General features: G+C 45.9%; 1 protein-coding gene across 1 annotated transcript in view; it reads right to left on the reverse strand.

Annotated features, from left to right (window-relative positions):
* Positions 1 to 20,485, reverse strand: part of LOC130112376 (voltage-dependent T-type calcium channel subunit alpha-1I-like) — a 356,487-nt gene that overhangs the window by 176,414 nt on the left and 159,588 nt on the right. Inside the window, exons 6-7 of the mRNA XM_056279712.1 lie at positions 9,255 to 9,597; positions 6,939 to 7,031 (exon numbers count right to left, since the gene is read on the reverse strand). Of these exons, the coding sequence (XP_056135687.1) occupies positions 6,939 to 7,031; positions 9,255 to 9,597 (436 nt within the window). The remainder of the gene's footprint in view (positions 1 to 6,938; positions 7,032 to 9,254; positions 9,598 to 20,485) is intronic.

Raw genomic sequence — 20,485 nt, forward strand, 5'->3', positions numbered from 1 at the left:
TTTACGTTCAATCTCCTGCAGTCATTCAAAGCACGTTTTGGAGAATTTCGTGCCCGCACTGGTCTTTTCAAGTTCATCACTCATCCACATGAGTGTGCAGTGGACAAAATCGACCTGACATGCATCCCCGGGGTCTCTATCGGAGACTTTGAGCTGGAAGTTGCTGACCTGAAGGCATCAGACATGTGGATGAGTAAGTTCAAGTCACTTAATGGAGAGTTGGAAAGTCTTGCGCGACAGCGAGCAGAGCTGGCGAGGGAACACAAGTGGACAGAAATTAAAAATCTTCAACCTGAAGACCAGCTGATTCTTAAAACTTGGAACGAGCTTCCTGTGACATACCACACAATGCAGCGTGTGAGTATTGCCGTATTGACCATGTTTGGCTCTACATATGCATGTGAACAGTCTTTCTCGCATATGAGGAACATTAAGACCAACCTACGCTCACGTTTAACTGATGGAAGCCTCAACGCCTGCATGAAGCTCAACCTCACCACGTATGAACCAGACTACAAGGCCATCAGCAAAACCATGCAGCACCAGAAGTCGCATTAAAAGTAAGACATATTTAATTTATTATACGTTAAAAATACTATATGGCTCTCAATGAAATATATTTAGAAATATTTGGCTTTTATGGCTCTCCCAGTCAAAAAGGTTCCCGACCCCTGGCCTAGAGGCAGAGGAAGAAACATATTAAAAAACGATAGCAGCAAGATAGTGGGCTAACAATGCAGGTGTGTCACTGTGCTATTGGAGAGATGAGAACAGCTGACATGATCAGCTGATAACTCAATTAACAGCCCCAGACAATGACAGCAAGGGAAAATATGAGTGAGCATGCGTGAGAGAATGGCAGGATAGAATAATGCGCTATAGGTCTTTCAAGACCCGTACTTCCTGACTTTTGAACAGTTTCTACCCAAGTGCCATTAAAGAACTGAACAACCAACAAACTCTAAGGTTGCAATAATATCCTGAAACTGTGCAAAAACACCTGCACATATGGCATGTGCAATAGAATATGCTGACTTGGGTTAGTGCAATACACAGACTATTTATCTAGTGTAATAGATATTACACTTGTTTTTACACTTACGCATACATTATCTATATGTTGATTGTGCTCTGCAAATGTGTGTCTATTCGTATTTTGACTATTTGTCCATCCAACCATCCATTATCCGAACCGCTTATCCTGCTCTCAGGGTCGCGGGTATGCTGGAGTCTATCACAGCAGTCATTGGGCGGCAGGCGGGGAGACACCCTGGACAGGCCGCCAGGCCATCACAGGGCCAACATACACATACACTCACATACACACACACACACACACACACACACACACACACACACACACACACACACACACACACACACACACACACACACATATTCATACCTAGGGACAATTTAGTACGGCCGATTCACCTGACCTACATGTCTTTGGACTGTGGGAGGAAACCGGAGCATCCAGAGGAAACCCACGCAGACACGGGGAGACCATGCAAACTCCACACAGAGGACGACCCCCAAGGTTGGACTACCTTGAGGCTCGAACCCAGGATCTTCTTGCTGTGAGGCGACCGCGCTAACCACTGCACCACCGTGCCACCCATTGACTATTTGTATATATTTTATTTTATTTATTTTGTATCACTGGGGAGTTGCACTTAATTTCATTGTACAGCTGTGTGATGACAAATAATGGCATGCATTCATTCATGCATTCATTCAATCAATAAGAAATATAACTTCAGGCCTATGCATGTAAAAGTCTTGCTGAAGGAACTTTCGCTGAAGCCCCATTACTATGTGTATTCAGCCAAGCAGATGCAGGTAAAGGGAGTTCAGAGTTAGAAGGTAAAACAGAAAAAAAACCTATGGGGAGGGAGACAGAAAGGAGGTGAACAGCGAGAAATGGAAAGTAGGAGGAGAGAGAGGGAGGGAGAATAGCATAGCAGAGAGGGATAAACTCTCGGCTGTGATCAATAGTGATTGCGAAGCCTGATAATCCCCTCTGGTCTCCATCTGATCTGCCCTAACAAAGACCCTGGCTAGCGGGGAGTGTGAGTGTGTGTGTGTGTGTGTGTGTGTGTGTGTGTGTGTGTGTGTGTGTGTGAAGGTGTGTGTGTTCCGATGGTGTTAAGCTATAACTTGTCTTTATTGATCCAAAGCAGGGATTTGTGGCTGGTTTGCCTGGTTTCCATGCCGACTCTGTGGACTGGGGACTCAGAGTGTGGCAGGAGGGTCTCGGGCCCATGCAGCATTCACCGATCCCATCAAATATTTAAACCTGCACACTATCAGTGCCAACAACATACATTTGATTAGTGTGTGCGTGTGTGTGTGTGTGTGACAGAGAGAGAGAGAGAGAGAGAGAGAGAGAGAGAGAGAGAGAGAGAGAGAGAGAGAGAGAGAGAGAGAGAGAGAGAGAGAGAGAGAGAGAGAGAGAGCAAGAGAGAGTTGTTTCTGCCAATTCTACCTATTCCCTTTTCTGTTTTATTTATTTGTTTGTTTGTTTGTTTGTTTGACCTGTTTTGCTGTCACCTGCTTTGGCAACATTGTAATTAATGCAGTCATGCCAATTAAGCATCACTGAATTGAATTGAATTGAATCAAGAGAGCGAGAGGGAGGGAGAGAGCGAGAGAGAGGCAGAGAGCGAGAGAGACACAGAGAGCGAGAGAGCGAGAGAGAGCAAGAGAGCGAGAGCGAGATAGAGAGAGCAAGAGAGCGAGAGAGAGCAAGAGGGAGGGAGAGAGCGAGAGAGAGGCAGAGAGTGAGAGAGACACAGAGAGAGCGAGAGAGCTAGAGAGAGCAAGAGAGGGAGAACGAGCTAGAGAGAGCAAGAGAGCGAGAGAGAGCAAGAGGGAGCGAGAGAGGGAGGTAGTATTGTTGCTCAGACCATGCTCTGGTAGTGGCAGTCATATCAAAACTCAGGATGGAGATCTAATCACCTGAACCACTTCCTCTGGTGGCTAGAAAGGGCATTTGGATGTAAACTTGTTTATATGCAAATGAAGTGTAGAACATTTTTCAATTAAATCACAGAGTTTGCAAACTTCTGGCAGAGCTACATAACCACAAGCGATTTCCCCCCCTTTTTTTCTCCCCAACTGTATCCGGCCAATTATCCCACTCTTCCGAGCCATCCCGGTCGCTGCTCCGCCCCCTCTGCCGATCCAGAGAGGGCTGCAGACTACCACATGCCTCCACCGATACATGTGGCGTCGCCAGCCGCTTCTTTTCACCTGACAGTGAGGGGGACGTGGCGCGTGGGAGGATCACGCTATTCCCCCCAGTTCCCTCGAACAGGCACCCCAACTGATCAGAGGAGGCGCTAGTGCAGCGACCAGGACACATACCCACATTCGGCTTCCCACCCGCAGACACGGCCAATTGTGTCTGTAGAGACACCCGACCGAGCCGGAAGGTAAGACGGGGATTCGAAACAGCGATCCCCGTGTTGGTAGGCAACAGAATAGACCGCCACGCCACCTGGACACCCCAACAGCTCGGTTTCTGGAGTGTGTGCCGTGTTTCTAAAGGCTGAAGTTATTATGAAGGGAAGCACCCGGTGTGGTAATCTATATTTTGCAAGTCTTGCAATTTCAATGTGGACAAGAAGACAGACGCTTGTATCGTCATAACAGAATCATATCTAAGCCCTACCTGAAAAAGAGACATGCCCATGGTAGATGTAGGGGGGCGGGGGCTGAGATTTTTTCATTCATTACTTTTCCTCGACACCTTGAGGGTCCGTGGCGGCAATTTAAGAGGCTTACTGCACAGATGCACCACGCAACAAAACAGGTTAGAGATGACGTGTGAGACGGCTGAAGCCCAATTCCATATAGAGCACAACAAATACGCTATGCAAAGCCCTTAATGCCACTGATCCTCCAGTCTAAGCCACTGTATATGATAGCAATCAGTACACAAAACCTCTCTCTTGTCATCTTTCTTTCCTTTTTTCCCCACTTACACGTTTCTTTTTGACCGTCTTCTTCTCTCGCTTCTTTCTCTTTTTCTCATTTCAATTCATTTTAATTCAAAAATTCAAGATGGAATACCTATGCGTGAATGAGAAGGAGGACAGTGGAAAGGTGAGGATGCAAGGAGTACAGGTGATGAAGGTGGATGAGTTTAAATACTTGGGGTCAACTGTCCAAAGTAATGGAGAGTGCAGGAGAGAGGTGAAGAAGAGTGCAGGCAGTGTGCCGTGGGTGGAGAAGAGTGTCCGGAGTGATTTGTGACAGAAGGGTACCAGCAAGAGTTAAAGGGAAGGTTTACAAGATGGTAGTGAGACCAGCTATGTTGTATGGTTTGGAGACAGTGGCACTGATGAAAAGACAGGAGGTGGAGCTGGAGGTGGCAGAGTTGAAGATACTAAGATTTTCATTGGGAGTGATGAAGAAGGACAGGATTGGGAACGAGTATATTAGAGGGACAGCTCAGGTTGGATGGTTTGGAGACAAAGCAAGAGAAGCAAGATTGAGATGGCTTGGACATGTGTGGAGGAGAGATGCTGGGTATATTGGGAGAAGGATGCTGAATATGGAGCTGCCAGGGAAGAGGAGAAGAGGAAGGCCAAAGGGGAGGTTTATGGATGTGGTGAGGGAGGACATGCAGGTGGCTGGTGTGACAGAGGAAGATGCAGAGGACAGGAAGAGATGGAAATGGATGATCCACTGTGGCGACCCCTAGCCGAAAGTAGGAGTAGCAATAGATTTCTTTGTTCCTTAATATCTTCTTCACTCTTCTTATCAAGGTTTAATTAATTTCTTCAATTCTATTTTTCGTCTACTTAGTATTCTGTATGTTTTGAGATTTTCTCATTACTCTTTTTATCTTTGCAGTTTCACTCAATTGAAAGTAGATTGTATTGCATTCTATTGTATTGAAATTTCAATACAATAGAATGCTGTGGCAACCCCTAATGGGAGCAGCCGAGAGTAACAGTAGTAGTAGTAGTAGTAGTAGTAGTAGTAATAGTAGTCGCAGTAGTAGCAGTAATAGTAGTAATAGTATTAGCAGCAGTAGTAGTAGTAGTAGAAGTAGTTAATTCAAAAGAAGTATAATTGGCTGGATTGACAGGGATAAGCTTGTGTGAACTATATCTCTGAGGCGTCTTAATAAAACTGCTGACTTTCTTTCCTTGACGTCTTCACCATTTCGGCGTGCTGTTTCCCATCACATGAAAGACAAGCAAAACAAAATTCCTACAGCTTTCCTCATCTGCCTCGCTATGAGATGAAGATGTGTCACAACAAGCACACGCACAAAGGATGGAGATGAAACTGCACTATGTGGATGATGAAAAAATGAATAAATTACCTTCACTCTGTCTTTTTGTGATGGACAAGTTCTCAAATGGGGTGTAAACCCAGCAGAGGAAAGCTGAGCCGCTAAATCCTCACAGAAAGGCAGGACAATACAGATGGAAGTACTGTCTAGAGTATTACTCTGCTCATTTCATAGTAATGTTATGAGAAATGTACGTTTAGTGGTCTTTCGTTGAGGCTGATTCCAAAGATTCTTTTCCTCTGTAGGATGTTGATTCAAGTATTTCTGCTCAATCAAGATGGAAATCAGGTATCAGGAACACTTCGTTTCCCCCAGCCCACAGCAGTACAACACAAAGACAAAAACACATCCAAAAACCACAAGAACACACATCCAAACTAACACATATATCCGACTAAACAAAAATCACTGTCCAAGGGAACGAACGCCAGCCAGGATGACTGTCGGAACCGCCGGTCTGCATGGCCTAGCAGTTAGCTTAGCCCGCCCTGCTTTCACGTCCTGTCAGACCGCCCTCGGCGTTTCCTGCTTGGGCGCAGTTCCAGGAAGGGGCCGTGGTCCCCGGACCCAGAGGATGAAGCAGACCAAGCTCTCCCAGCTGATCCAGTGCCAGCTCTCCCAGCCAGCCACCCTCGACACACCTCCCCGCACTCCTCACGACGACATCAAAAACACCACAGTCAACGCCAGGTGAGGCCGCTGCCAGACCGCCCTCTGTGTTATCGGAACTGCCGGTCTGCATGGGTTGGCAGTTAGTTTAGCCTGCCCCGCTCTCCCAGCTGATCCAGCACCAGCTCTCCCAGCCATCAAACGAAGACAAAACTTAGATGCAGACGTGGACAAAGACACTGCATGGACGGTACTGGGTGAGGCCGCCGCAAATGTGAATTAGCGCAGCCATCTTCCCACACCGGAAGCAGAACCAGATGAATGGCCGAGGTCAATGCATTTTTTTTTCATGAGGGGCAAAACATGAATTAAGAACTGAGAAGCAGGATTTGATATCCAGGGTTACAAAAATGCTAACTTGCTAACATGAGCTAACGGTGACTCTTGAGGTGTTAGCATTTTGTGAACCTCGATCAAAATCACCTTTTACGGTCGTGCAGTCATCTGACAACAGAAACAGGGAGACAAGTCATTGACACCACCTCTATTGTGTGACTGGTTGTACTGAAACAAAATAAGTGATCAGAGAGAGTCGGAAGAGACAGAAAGCAGGATTCTTAACGCTGCCTGCAATGGTGTAAACCAATCTGCAGAAGTGTGTCGGCCATGTTTGTGTATATGATCTATTAAACTCGAATTAAGACTAACACTCAAGATGTGCAACCAAGTATAATCTGATCCACCTGCCACCAAAACCTAATCTGTCATCATGACCTGACATGATGACATGATGACATCATGACCTGACATCATGACATCATGACATGACCAAGATGTCTGTTTAAACTAGAACGCTACCACCACATAACCTCCAGGTTTGGTGCAAACATGTTGAGTCATGACAGACCTGCAACTGGCTTGAAATAATGTGAGCCATTAGAGTATCCATCATATGCCACTTGTGTTGATGTGCACACTTGTATGTTTGTGTGTGTGTGTGTTACGGTGTATGACTTACAATGATGAGCAGAATAAAGTAAATGAAGTTGTAGAAGGAATGAGCGTCCATCACGTAGTACATGATCTCCACCCAGCCCTCCAGAGTGATCACCTACAGCAGGGGAGGACACGGACACACACACACACACACACACACACACACACACACACACACACACACACACACACACAAACAGTGATGTTAACATTTTGTAACATTTTTGTGAGTTATTTTGTACCTCTTTTCTTTTATTTAAAAATATGTTTATTTGGCGTTTATAATTTTAATATATACAAGTCACATATTGAATAATTTAACACAATGAAGCCCTCATCCCCCACCCCCCCCCGACATTCCCAGATCCTCAAGGAGAAATACAGATTGAAAAAAATAATGAAATTACACACAACTGAATCGAAGACAAAAAAAAGCTAAAGAAAAATAAATATTTTGTACCTTTTTTCTACTGCAACTTTTATTCAGCACACAACAACTCAATAAAGCCTACAACGATGGAAACCATGACAAATTATAAAAACACACAATAACACACATGCACACAGTAACAGACCTCACAATTTTATATACATATATATATACATACAGTGGTGTGAAAAAGTGTTTGCCCCCTTCCTGATTTATTATTGTTTTGCATGTTTGTCACACTTAAATGTTTCAGATCATCAAACAAATTTAAATATTAGACAAAGATAACACAAGCAAACACAAAATGCAGTTTTTAAATGAAGGCTTTTATTATTAAGGGAAAAAAAAATCCAAAGCTACATGGTCCTGTGTGAAAAAGTGATTGCCCCCTAAACCTAATAACTGGTTGGGCCACCCTTAGCAGCAACAACTGCAATCAAGCGTTTGTGATAACTGGCAATAAGTCTTTTACAGCGCTGTGGAGGAATTTTGGCCCACTCATCTATGCAGAATTGTTGCAATTCAGCCATATTGGAGGGTTTTTGAGCATGAACCGCCTTTTTAAGGTCATGCCACAGCATCTCAATCGGAGTCAGGTCAGGACTTTGACTAGGCCACTCCAAAGTCTTCATTTTGTTTTTCTTAAGCCATTCAGAGGTGGACTTGCTGGTGTGTTTTGGATCATTGTCCTGCTGCAGAACCCAAGTGCGCTTCAGCTTGAGGTCACGAACAGATGGCCGGACATTCTCCTTCAGGATTTTTTGGTAGACAGCAGAATTCATGGTTCCATTTACCACAGCAAGTCTTCCAGGTCCTGAGGCAGCAAAACAGCCCCAGACCATCACACTACCACCACCATATTTTACTGTTGGTATGATGTTCCTTTTCCGAAATGTTGTGTTACTTTTACGCCAGATGTAATGGGACACACGCCTTCCAAAAAGTTCAACTTTTGTCTCGTCGGTCCACAGAGTATTTTCCCAAAAGTCTTGGGGATCATCAAGATGTTTTCGGGCAAAACTGAGACGAGCCTTTATGTTCTTTTTGCTCAGCAGTGGTTTTCGTCTTGGAACTCTGCCATGCGGGCCATTTTTGCCCAGTCTCTTTCTTATGGTGGAGTCATGAACACTGACCTTAACTAAGGCAAGTGAGGCCTGCAGTTCTTTGGATGTTGTTGTGGGGTCTTTTGTGACCTCTTGGATGAGTCGTCGCTGCGCTCTTGGGGTAATTTTGGCCGGCGGGCCACTCCTGGGAGGGTTCACCATTGTTCCATGTTTTTGCCATTTGTGGATAATGGCTCTCACTGTGGTTCGCTGGACTCCCAAAGCTTTCCAGACTGATAGATTTCAATTACTTTGTTTCTCATTTGTTCCTGAATGTCTTTGGACTGCAGCATGATATCTAGCTTTTGAGGATCTTTTGGTCTACTTCACTTTGTCAGGCAGGTCCTATTTAAGTGATTTCTTGATTGAGAAGAGGTGTGGCAGTAATCAGGCCTGGGTATGGCTAGAGAAATTGAACTCAGCTTTCCAAAGATGTGATAAACCACACTTCATTTATGTTTTAACGGGGGGGGGGGGGGGGGCAATCACTTTTTCACACAGGGCCATGTAGGTTTGGATTTTTCTTTTCCCTTAATAATAAAAACCTTCATTAAAAAACTGCATTTTGTGTTTACTTGTGTTATCTTTGTCTAATATTTAGATTTGTTTGATGAGTGTGACAAACATGCAAAAAAATAAGAAATCAGGAAGGGGGCAAACACTTTTTCACACCACTATTTATGTGTGTGTGTGTGTGTGTGTGTGTGTGTGTGTGTGTGTGTGTGTGTGTGTGTGTGTGTGTGTGCGCGTGTGTGAAATGCGGCTCAGCAGCCTTGACAGCTGGGACATTTGCTCATCGTTTTACCTGGAAGATAACGATCCAAGCGTAGGCGATGTTGTCGAAGTTGATCGCTCCTTTGTGGGGGTTCCTGTACCCCGTGTGACATCTGGTGTAGTACTGGTTCCAGTTGACACAAAGCCCCGTTGAGCCCACGCTGTCGTTGACGAGCGGCTCGGGGCTCAGGCCCAGCGTCTGGCGGTACATGGCGTCCTCTTTGTCCAGGCAACACGTCCGGCCTCCCTCACGACGAGCGGGCACATCGGAGCAGGACATGATGCCGTTGTCGATGGGCAGGGAGCAGATGAAGGGCCGCTCATCATCCTCGTCAGCCATGTAGTACGGCCGCGGCAGGCTGATGCCCGTGGTGCTGTATGGGGCACAGGAAGTCAAGGTGGGGGGGCGGGAGTTAGAACAACTAGCTGTTTACTGGGAACATTTCTTGCCATTCTGACAAGAAATGTCAATGCACTTGTTTTTATTTTTTACATTTTTTTTTTTTGTGGAACTTTCCCCCCCCAAATGTATCTGGCCAATTACCCCACTCTTCCGAGCCGTCTCGGTCGCTGCTCCACCCCCTCTGCTGACCCGGGGAGGGCTGCAGACTACCACATGCCTCCTCCGATACATGTGGAGTCGCCAGCCGCTTCTTTTCACCTGACAGTGAGGAGTTTCACCAGGGGGACGTAGCGCGTGAGAGGATCATGCTATTCCCCCCCCCCAGTCCCCGCCCCCCGAACAGGTGCCCCGACTGACCAGAGGAGGCGCTAGTGCAGTGACAAGGATACACATCCACATCTGGCTTCCCACCCGCAGACACAACCAATTGTCAATTGTGTCTGTAGGGACGCCCGACCAAGCCGGAGGCACCACGGGGATTCGAACCGCCGATCCCCGTGTTGGTAGGCAACGGAATAGACCACTACCCTACCCGGTCACTGACATTTATGTTTACAGGCAGATACCGGTGTACATGTGGCTGTATCATATGGTGGTGGTGTGTGTGTGTGTGTGTGACTTCAGTCTGTGCTCGTCTGTGTTGCAGGCTAGACATTTTGCCCCCCACAGTTGTTTACAAGGTGCTAAAACGTGTGACGCTGCGGGTGGAAAGAAATATACTTGTCACAGATGGAGAGAGGGACAGACAAGGAAATGAACAGGGAGAGAAATGAAAGATTGCGTTAGTGGTGGTGAAATGAGCTGAACATTATACACAAACACACAGGCAGAGACGGACACAGAGACAGACAGAGAGAGAGAGAGATGGACAAAAAGAGAGAGCAGAAGACAGCCTGACAGATTGATGGCCTGGGGACATCACATACAGAGAGAGAGAGAGAGAGAGAGAGAGAGAGAGAGAGAGAGAGAGAGAGAGAGAGAGAGAGAGAGCGAGAGAGAGAGAGAGAGAGAGGAGAGAGAGAGAGAGAGAGCGAGAGAGAGAGAGAGAGAGAGAGAGAGAGAGGGAGGGAGAGAGAGAGGGGCAGAACTAACTGGTGATTTAACAGTTTCGATGCTCCACTGAAACATTAATTGGAACTCATCAGCTGAGACGCACACAAAACTGCAGCGTAACTGAGAGAGAACCACGGGGGGGGGGGGGGGGGGTCAGTAAGAAATAAGTCAGACAGAGAAAGGTAGATAAGACAGACAATGAGAAGGAGGACACAGACAGACAGACAGAGACACAGAGAGAATTTGAATTTAAAGCTACATTTATTTTGGTATTTACACTTTTTACATAGATTCAATTAAAACAAATAAAGATAATCAAATAATAAAAGATAAAGATCATAGGCTTTTTATTCTGGGTACATATCCGACCAACCCACACTTACAAAGCACGGCGTTAGTTTTGCAGACGTGTGTATGCTACAAGCTAAACGTATAATTGCCCTTGGTTGGAAAAATGTTGGTGGGCCGAGAACCGGAATGTGGATTAAAGAACCGGAATGTGGATTAAAGAACCGGAATGTGGATTAAAGAACCGGAATATGGATTAAAGAACCGGAATGCGAATTAAAGAACCGGAATGTGGATTAAAGAACCGGAATGCGGATTAAAGAACCGGAACGTGGATTAAAGAACCGGAACGTGGATTAAAGAACCGGAATGTGGATTAAAGAAATGGCGTCAAACACGTCAATGGAAAAGTTCATATATATTATCCGATGTAAGCGAAACGTTTTTTTTAACTTGATTTTCTTTCTCTCTTTTTCTCCCCAATTGTATTTGGCCAATTACCCCACTCTTCTGAGCCGTCCCGGTCGCTGCTCCACCCCCTCTGCCGATCCGGGGAGGGCTGCAGACTACCACATGCCTCCTCTCATACATGTGGTGTCGCCAGCCGCTTCTTTTCACCTGACAGTGAGGAGTTTCACCAGGGGGACGTAGCGCATGGGAGGATCACGCCATTTCCCCCAGCCCCCCACCCCCTGAACAGGCGCCCCGACCAACCAGAGGAGGCGCTGGTGCAGAGACCAGGACACACACCCACATCCGGCTTCCCACCCGCAGACATGGCCGACCAAGCCGGAAGGTTACACAGGGATTCAAACCAGCAATCCCCGTGTTGGTAGGCAACAGAATAGACCACTACGCTACCTGGACGCCCAAGGGCAAAAGGTTTTGGATGATATCTGGAGATCTTTTCTGTACTTCTTAAGACATGATGCTAATGTTGGTAACCGGCTTCAGTAGGAACAAGATCTGAGGGAGGAGGCTGGTGTTATCATGTTGTACATTGATTTTAGAAACACCCTTTTTATTTTATTATTATCATTTTATGTTTTTTTCTTTCTTTTTATGTGTGTAATTAGCTGATAGGGATGGGGTGAGGGGAGGGGAAACAGGGTGGAAATGTTTGCTGTGTTTTTATATAATTGTTACTCACTGTATAATGTTCTGATTTGCAAACTGGAAACCAATTAAAAAAATATAACAAAAAGGTAGGTAGGTAGGGTAGGTAGGTAGGTAGGTAGGTAGGTAGGTAGGTAGGTAGGTAGGTAGGTAGGTAGGTAGATACAAAAACTGAAAAGCTCAGAAATGAAGATCTAGAGTACTTCTGGATAGAACACAAAACATGGCCGATCCCACAAGTAAACAAAAGCTTCCAGATCCTCCTTTAGTTTATAACACTCAAATTCAATCTCGAGACAAGCCACGAGCAGGCCTGCCTTCACATGGAGAGAGTATCCACTGACCCATGACCCTGGATCCTGTTTTTCCCTGTTTTCTATATTGATATTTTTGCAATTCCTGACAAAAATTTGAGCAGGGCAGGCACCTTCTTTCTCCTGGCCCCAAACCTGGGACCAAAACCTGGGACCATTACACATCTCTAAATGTGAAAGTAAACCCACCGACCTACGACTCAGAGCATAATGATGCTCTATCCGGCTTGGTCAGGCGTCCCTACAGACACAATTGGCAGAGTCTGTGGGTGGCAAGCCGGATGTGGGTATGTGTCCTGGTCGCTGCACTAGCACCTCCTCTGGTTGGTCGGGGCGCCTGTTCAGGGGGGCGGGGGAACTGGGTGGAATAGCGTGATCCTCCCACATGCTATGTCCCCCTGGTGAAACTCCTCACTGTTAGGTGAAAAGAAGTGGCTGGCGACTCCACATGTATCGGAGGAGGATTGTGGTAGTCTGCAACCCTCCCCGGCTTGGCAGACGGGGTGGAGCAGCAACCGGGCCGGCTCCGAAGAGCGGGGTAATTGACCAGGTACAATTGGGGAGAAAAATCCCAAAAAATAAAAAAGGTTCTCTAGAGACTCCTGCTCTAAATAAAAAGGACGTCCCTCCCCAGTGCTTGGATGCAGGTGTGTCACACGTCTGTCTTTGTAGCTCTCGCCCCATGTACTCCACTGTAGTACTCCACTGGAGGTCACCCGCCCATTTATCGATGGGTGACTGCCAGAGTCTGTCCAACAGCTGAAGAGACAGTCAGAGAAGGTATAATGTACTCGCATTCATCGTCCCACTCATCAGATATGATACAGTTTTCAGTAAAGGTTCTGAGGGGCCCTGACAGAGATGCACAGACCTCCTCCACCAATTTGCAGAGTCCTTGCAGAACCGGATTTCTGTCAGTTCTGCTAACCTAACTACCAGTGTCTGTAGCAGATGGCTCAGTATGACAATACCAGCCTCACGCAGGTTGGACCTCAGGCTGAGTGATGACGGGCTCTGAGTCTCTATTCAGGGATTGAACAGCAGGGGCTCTTCAAAAAGCCACATCCCCAGAGTTGGTTTGGGTTTCCCGCTGGGTTCTGAATATTCCTCAGGACTGCAGTAGCAACTGGTTAAAAGGTGTTGTTGTGGTTGCATTGTTCTGAAGCTCTAAAAGGAAGCAATACCTGAAAGCTTTAAGCCAGTCTTGTGCCGACCAGAAAAAAAAATCCACAATGGTCTTTTGAACTTGTTCTATTAGGCCCCTTGGTGGAGGTTAGATGTTTAGTCTCTGCCAAATGGTCGAAACAACTACGTTGTTAGCAACCAGAACTCGTCCCCTATATGACCACTGGGGTAGCAACCATTTCCACGAAGACAGTCGGGCAGATACCTTTTCCACTATCCCCTCCCAATTCTTTTTTATTTTTTTGCATTCTTTAGTGTCTAAAAAAAAAAAAAAAAAAATCCCCGAGATCTTCATCCCTTCTTTTCCCCATCTAAGCCCAGAAGGCAGGCTGGGAGCTGCTTCCTCCCTCCATCGTCCCATCTGAAAGGCCTCACTCTTCTCCCAATTGACTTAGGCTGAGGAGGCCTTCTTGTATAGCAGCAGGCTGTCCATTAAAATCCATTTAATTGATTTCTTATTCTGCAAAGCAGTGGCTCAATGGCTAATGAATATAGTTGCCATGAAATAGAACAACCCTGTCTAACACTTGTTTTTACAGGAGTTACTGATCCAGGAAGTACAAATATATTTCCAACTTTACCGAACTCCAAGGACAAGTTATTTAGTAAAATGAGTGCAATAACTAGACAATAAAATATGATGTGACCACACAGATGCTCCGTAAGCAATAAAGCAACTTGTGGAAAAAAAAACAAAGTTCAAAGTTAATTTGTCACATACATACTTTTACTCATACACTGTATTGAATTGCTAGGTGGCATTCTCCAATGACGTTGCAAGGCATAGTAAAACAAGATCGAAGAATAAGGGAATCCAAGAGCTAGTACTAACTAAAAAGGAAAAAGAAATATTACAATCTCAATCCAAAAAAGTCCTAAATAGTCCAAGTGACTGTAAACAGTTACATCCAATGTGCACTATGTATACCCATGTGCATCATATGAAATAAATAGTTATATATGTTCTATGAAGAAATACAATGGACTAGATTGTACTGATTTGCAATGCCAATTCAACTGCAAATAAATATGAATTACAGATAGGTTTGGCAAGTGTACAGCATGATATCCAGGTTGTGATTTCAAATGCAGCATGATATCCATGATATACGGTGTACAGCGGGATATGCAGGATTTGATTTCAAAAGGATCTGAAATGAGGGGACAGACAGAGACACAGGGGATGAGAGAGAGGGCAAAGTAGCATGTGAGAACGAGAGGAAGAAATCGGGCTAAGCTAACCGCTAGCCCATGCAGACCAGCAGTTCCGACAGTCATCCTGCATTTGTTCTCCTGGACAGGGATTTTTTTTGTAGTTTGATATATGTGTTCTTGTAAGTTTTGGATATGATTTTGTCTTTGTGTTGCACTGCTGTGGGTTGGGGAAGTTATATTTCATTTCATAAAATGAGAAAAGTGTTTCTGATTGCTCCCTCCGGGTTGGGGATGAGTTGTTGCCTCAAGTGAAGGAGTTCAAGTATCTCGGGGTCTTGTTCACGAGTGAGGGTAGGATGGAACAGGAGATTGACAGGCGGATCAGTGCAGCATCGGCAGTAATGCAGATGTTGTATCGGACCGTTGTGGTGAAGAAGGAGCTGAGCCGGAAGGCAAAGCCCTCAATTTACCAGTCAATCTTCGTTCCAACCCGCACCTATGGTCATGAGCTTTAGGTAGTGACCGAAGGGATGAGATCGTGGATACAAGCAGCTGAAATGAGTTTCCTCTGTAGGGTGCCTGGGCTCAGCCTTAGAGAGAGGGTGAGGAGCTCGGACATCCGGAGGAGTTCGGAGTAGAGCTGCTGCTCCTTCGAGTCGAAAGGAGCCAGTTAAGGTGGTTCGGGCATCTGATTAGGATGCCTCCTGGGCACCTTCCTTTGGAGGTTTTCCAGGCACGGCCAACTGGGGGGAGACCCCGGGGTAGACCCAGAACTCGCTGGAGGGACTACATGTCCAATCTGGCCTGGGAACGCCTTGTGATCCCTCAGGAGGAGCTCGAGGACATTGCTGGGGAGAGGGATGTCTGGAGTGTCCTACTTAGCTTGCTGCCATCGCAACCCGACCCCGGAAAAGCAGCTGAAGATGAATGAATGATGTTCCTGATTCCGAAATTTGATCGCGAGTTACCAATTATGGTCAATTCAGTACCTGAGACGATCAAGTTCTTTAAGAAAACTTGCTTCTTCGTAAGTATGTTGTGAGTGTGTAAATACTTGTGATAATAGCGTAGACTTTGAGCCAAGGAGAGAAGACGGCAACACTATATTTGATTTTCCACGGTCATCGGGGAGATGGTTGCTATGTAAAACCTGTGACAGATAAAGGGAGATGTTTACTGTTGTAATCTGACCCGGGTGTTTGAGGAGGCTAGATCTAAAAGTCTGTGTATGTTTGTCTCTATTTCTATTTTTTCAACACTCATGTCACTCTGCCTGTTTCCATCTATTTTTTCTTTATGGCTCTCTCTACCCGTTGTGTCCCCATAGTATCTCACTGTAAACACATTAGCCCAGCAAACCTATAATTGCTGAAGCCATATGATGTTTGTGAGTGTCTGTGCTCAAGTGTATACATGTGTGTGATATTTATGTTTTTCCTCTTGATCACCGGCGAGGCTCATGTGAATATGATCTCAGCTAACAAGAGGCCATCTACACTACAGCAGAACCTCCTCTCTACTGCCACCTGTCCTCCACTGGGTTCGAACCCCAGGCCATCCCAGGTCCTTTCTGTGTGGCGTTTGCATGTTCTCCCCGTATCTGCGTGGGTTTCCTCCCACAATCAAAAAGATATGCATGTTAGGGTTAATACTTCTGTCTGTGTCCCTGAGCAAGGCAATGGAAAGAAGAACTGGAGTCGGTCCCCGGGTGCTGCACAGCGGCTGCCCACTGCTCCTAGCAACAGTGTGCTGTTGGGGTGGGTTAAATGCAGAGGATGAATTTCCTCACAGGGATTAATAAGGTACATCTTATCTTATCTTATCCTCTCTCCTCCATCCGTCCATCTCTCTCTCTGACTGAGCCAAATTAACAGATGATTCACCACTTCTCCATCGTCTAGGTCTTGACAGCACAACACACCAGATAGATACGTATGTGTGTGTGTGTGTGTGTGTGTGTGATGTGTGTGTGTTGTTGTTGTTGAGGGGGTGTGTGGGGTGGGGTGTGTAACAGCAAGACACAAACAGCAGATGAATTCCTCAGCTCATTATCAGAGTGGACATCTGTGAGTTTCTGTGCCTGTTTGTGTCTGTCTGTGTGTGTCTGTCTATGTGCCTTTGTTTGTATCTGCCTACGTATGTCTGTATCTGTATCTCCGGTTCTGACTTCATCTGTGTCTATATCTGTCTGTGTTTATATGCACGTGTTTACGTATATGAGTCTATATCTATATCTGAGTCTATATCCGAGTCTATATCTACAGTGCATCCGGAAAGTATTCACACCCCTTCACTTTCCACACATTTTGTTATGTTACAGCCTTATTCCAAAATGGATTAAATTCCTTTTTTTTTCTCATCAATCTACACACAATACCCCATAATGACAAAGTGAAAAAGGTTTTGTAGAAATTTTTGCAAATTTATTAAAAATAAAAAACTGAAATATTGCATGTACATAAGTATTCACATCCTTTGCTATGACAGTCAAAATTGAGCTCAGGTTCATCCTGTTTCCACTGATCATCCTTGAGATGTTTCTACATCTTGACTGGAGTCCACCTGTAGTAAATTCAATTGATCGGACATGATTTGGAAAGGCACACACCTGTCTATATAAGGTCCCACTGTTGACAGTGCATGTCAGAGCAGAAACCAAGCCATGAAGTCAAAGGAATTGTCTGTGGACCTCCGAGACAGGATTGTATCGAGGCACAGATCTGGGGAAGGGTACCAAAAAATTTCTACAGCTTTGAAGGTCCCGAAGAGCGTAGTGGTCTCCATCATTCGTAAAAGGAAGAAGTTTGGATCCACCAGGACTCTTCCTAGAGCTGGCCACCCAACCAAACTGGGCAATCAGGGGAGAAGGGCCTTGGTCAGGGAGGTGACCAAGAACCCGATGGTCACTCTGACAGAGCTCCAGCGTTCCTCTGTGGAGATGGGAGAACCTTCCAGAAGGACAACCATCTCTGCAGCACTCCACCAATCAGGCCTTTATGGTAGAGTGGCCAGACGGAAGCCTCTGCTCAGTAAAAGGCACATGATAGCCTGCTTGGAGTTTGCCAGAAAGCACCTAAAGGACTCTCAGACCACGAGAAACAAGATTCTCTGGTCTGATGAAACCACGATTGAACTCTTTGGCCTGAATGCCAATCGTCACGTCTGGAGGAAACCAGGCACCTCTCATCACCTTGCTAATACCATCCCTACAGTGGAGCATGGTGGTGGCAGCATCATGCTGTGGGGATGTTTTTCAGCGGCAGGAACTGGGAGACTAGTCAGGATCGAGGGAAAGATGAATGGAGCAAAGTACAGAGAGATCCTTGATGAAAACCTGCTCCAGAGCGCTCAGGACCTCAGACTGGGGCGAAGGTTTACCTTTCAACACGACAACGACCCTAAGCACACAGCCAAGACAACGAAGGAGTGGCTTCAGGAGAAGTCTGTGAATGTCCTTGAGTGGCCCAGCCAGAGCCCAGACTTGAACCCCATTGAACATCTCTGGAAAGACCTGAAAATAGCTGTGCAGCGACGCTCCCCATCTAACCTTACAGAGCTCAAGAGGATCTGCAGAGAAGAATGGGAGAAATACCCCAAATATAGGTGTGCCAAGCTTGTAGCTTCATACCCAAGAAGACTTGAGGCTGTAATCGCTGCCAAGGGTGCCTCAACCAAGTACTGAGTAAAGGGTGTGAACATTTATGTACATGCAATATTTCAGTTTTTTATTTTTAATAAATTTGCAAAAATTTCTACAAAACCTTTTTCACTTTGTCATTATGGGGTATTGTGTGTAGATTGATGAGAAAAAAAAAGGAATTTAAACTATTTTGGAATAAGGCTGTAACATAACATAATGTGGGGAAAGTGAAGGGGTGTGAATACTTTCCGGATGCACTGTATATGAGTCTATATCTATATCTGAGTCTAGATCTATATCTGAGTCTAGATCTATATGACTCTATATCTATATCAATATGAGTCTATATCTGTCAGTATACATAGACCTGTGTCTGTATCTGTCCTTGTCTGTATCTGTATTTCTATCTATTTGTGTCTGTATTGGTATGTTTTTCTATGTGTCTGTATCTATTTTTGTCTGTGTCTGGCATGTGGCATAAGACAATTTCACTCCCACAGTGTTGTGCCACACATGGTGCTGATGAAGAGACGGCATTGATTTCATGCCTGAAGAGACACTGGACAAGAGACAACAGAGAAAGGCTTGCTCGTCTCGCTCTTGTTCCTGCCTCCCCCCCCCAATTGTACCTGGCCAACTATCCCACTTTTCCCAGCTGTCCCAGTCGCTGCTCCACCCCCTCTGCCGATCCAGGGAGGGCTGCAGACTACCACATGCCTCCTCTGATAAATGTGGAGTCGCCAGCTGCTTCTTTTCACCTGACAGTGACTGCGTTTACACGCACAGTTAAGTCGAGCTACGGTTAGAGCTCCATTAGGCCATGTAACTGGACTACTGTCGTTGTCCTAGTATACAAGAACCGGGGGAGAATCGATATATTGACGGAAGTATGTCTGACCCCCGTACGGTAGGTGGTGATATGTCCCTTTTCAGCTGGTTGCCATTGGACTGCAGGAACTACGGATCATGCGCACAACGCCTAGGCCAGTTCAGGGCCAATTGAAGCGTATACATGCCAGAGTAAATCAACCCCCAACGGCATTATCCAGGTGTGTTAGTCCGACTTCGAGAAATTCGATTTTAGTGGGACTAACACGTTTACATGTATTTTACAAGTCCATCTTTAGTCTGACTAACACAATAAATCCACTTTTTCTAACATCATGTAAACGTACTAAGTGAGGAGTTTTGCCAGGGGGACGTCACCCGTGGGAGGATCACACTATTCCCCTCAGGTCCCCCTCCCACCTCCGAACAGGCGCCCCAACTGACCAGAGGAGGCGCATGTGCAGCGACCAGGACACATACCCACATCCGGCTTCCCACCCGCAGACACGGCCAATGTGTCTGTAGGGACGTCTGACCAAGCCGGAGGTAACAGGGGGATTCCAACCAGAGATCCCCGTGTTGGTAGGCAACGGAATAGACCACCACGCCACTCAGACGCCCCTCTCTTGTTCCTGTTCCAGAGTCCACCAGTCCAACATGGCCTGTTGGTGTATGTGTGTGTGTTCCCATGCAAGTGTTTGTATTTGCGTGTGTGTGTGTGCATGCGTGCAAATTAATATTGTATCAGTCAAGGTTTGAATCCATCCCAGTCTCTTGTGTGTTTTTGTGCATGCATGCAGGACTTTGTGCATAGTGAACCTATATTTCAGCTACCAAGTTTACTGAAAGACACAGGTGGGTACGACCATCCTGTGTTTACATCCGTGTGTACTTTCTACATCTGGGAATTCGTTGTCGTGTTGACAGCCCATCCAAAACTCTTTCATTAGGTGATTATTTTCTTGCAGCCGTGGCCTGCTGGCCACACCAGGCACGATCAAACACTTGGCTGTTGCATCCGTTTCTCTTTGATTTCCATAATCATCAGTGGATTTCCAGTAGACTGCCGTCTGATTTCATGGGGATATTTCATATTGATACACCCTGTAAACGCATTTCACTATGCAGTAAAACATGGACAGTATTTCAGCGGCGAATGCTTTCCCATTCTCATGTGCTTTTCTATGTAAAGCAAACAAGCAGTTGGGAAAAAAATGGCTAAAACAGACGAATTAAGGAATGGGAATCAAGTGACATAGCAGCCTGCTGGCTAACAGGAA

This window comes from Lampris incognitus, chromosome 5 (assembly GCF_029633865.1).
Source record: "Lampris incognitus isolate fLamInc1 chromosome 5, fLamInc1.hap2, whole genome shotgun sequence".
NCBI lineage: Eukaryota > Metazoa > Chordata > Actinopteri > Lampriformes > Lampridae > Lampris > Lampris incognitus.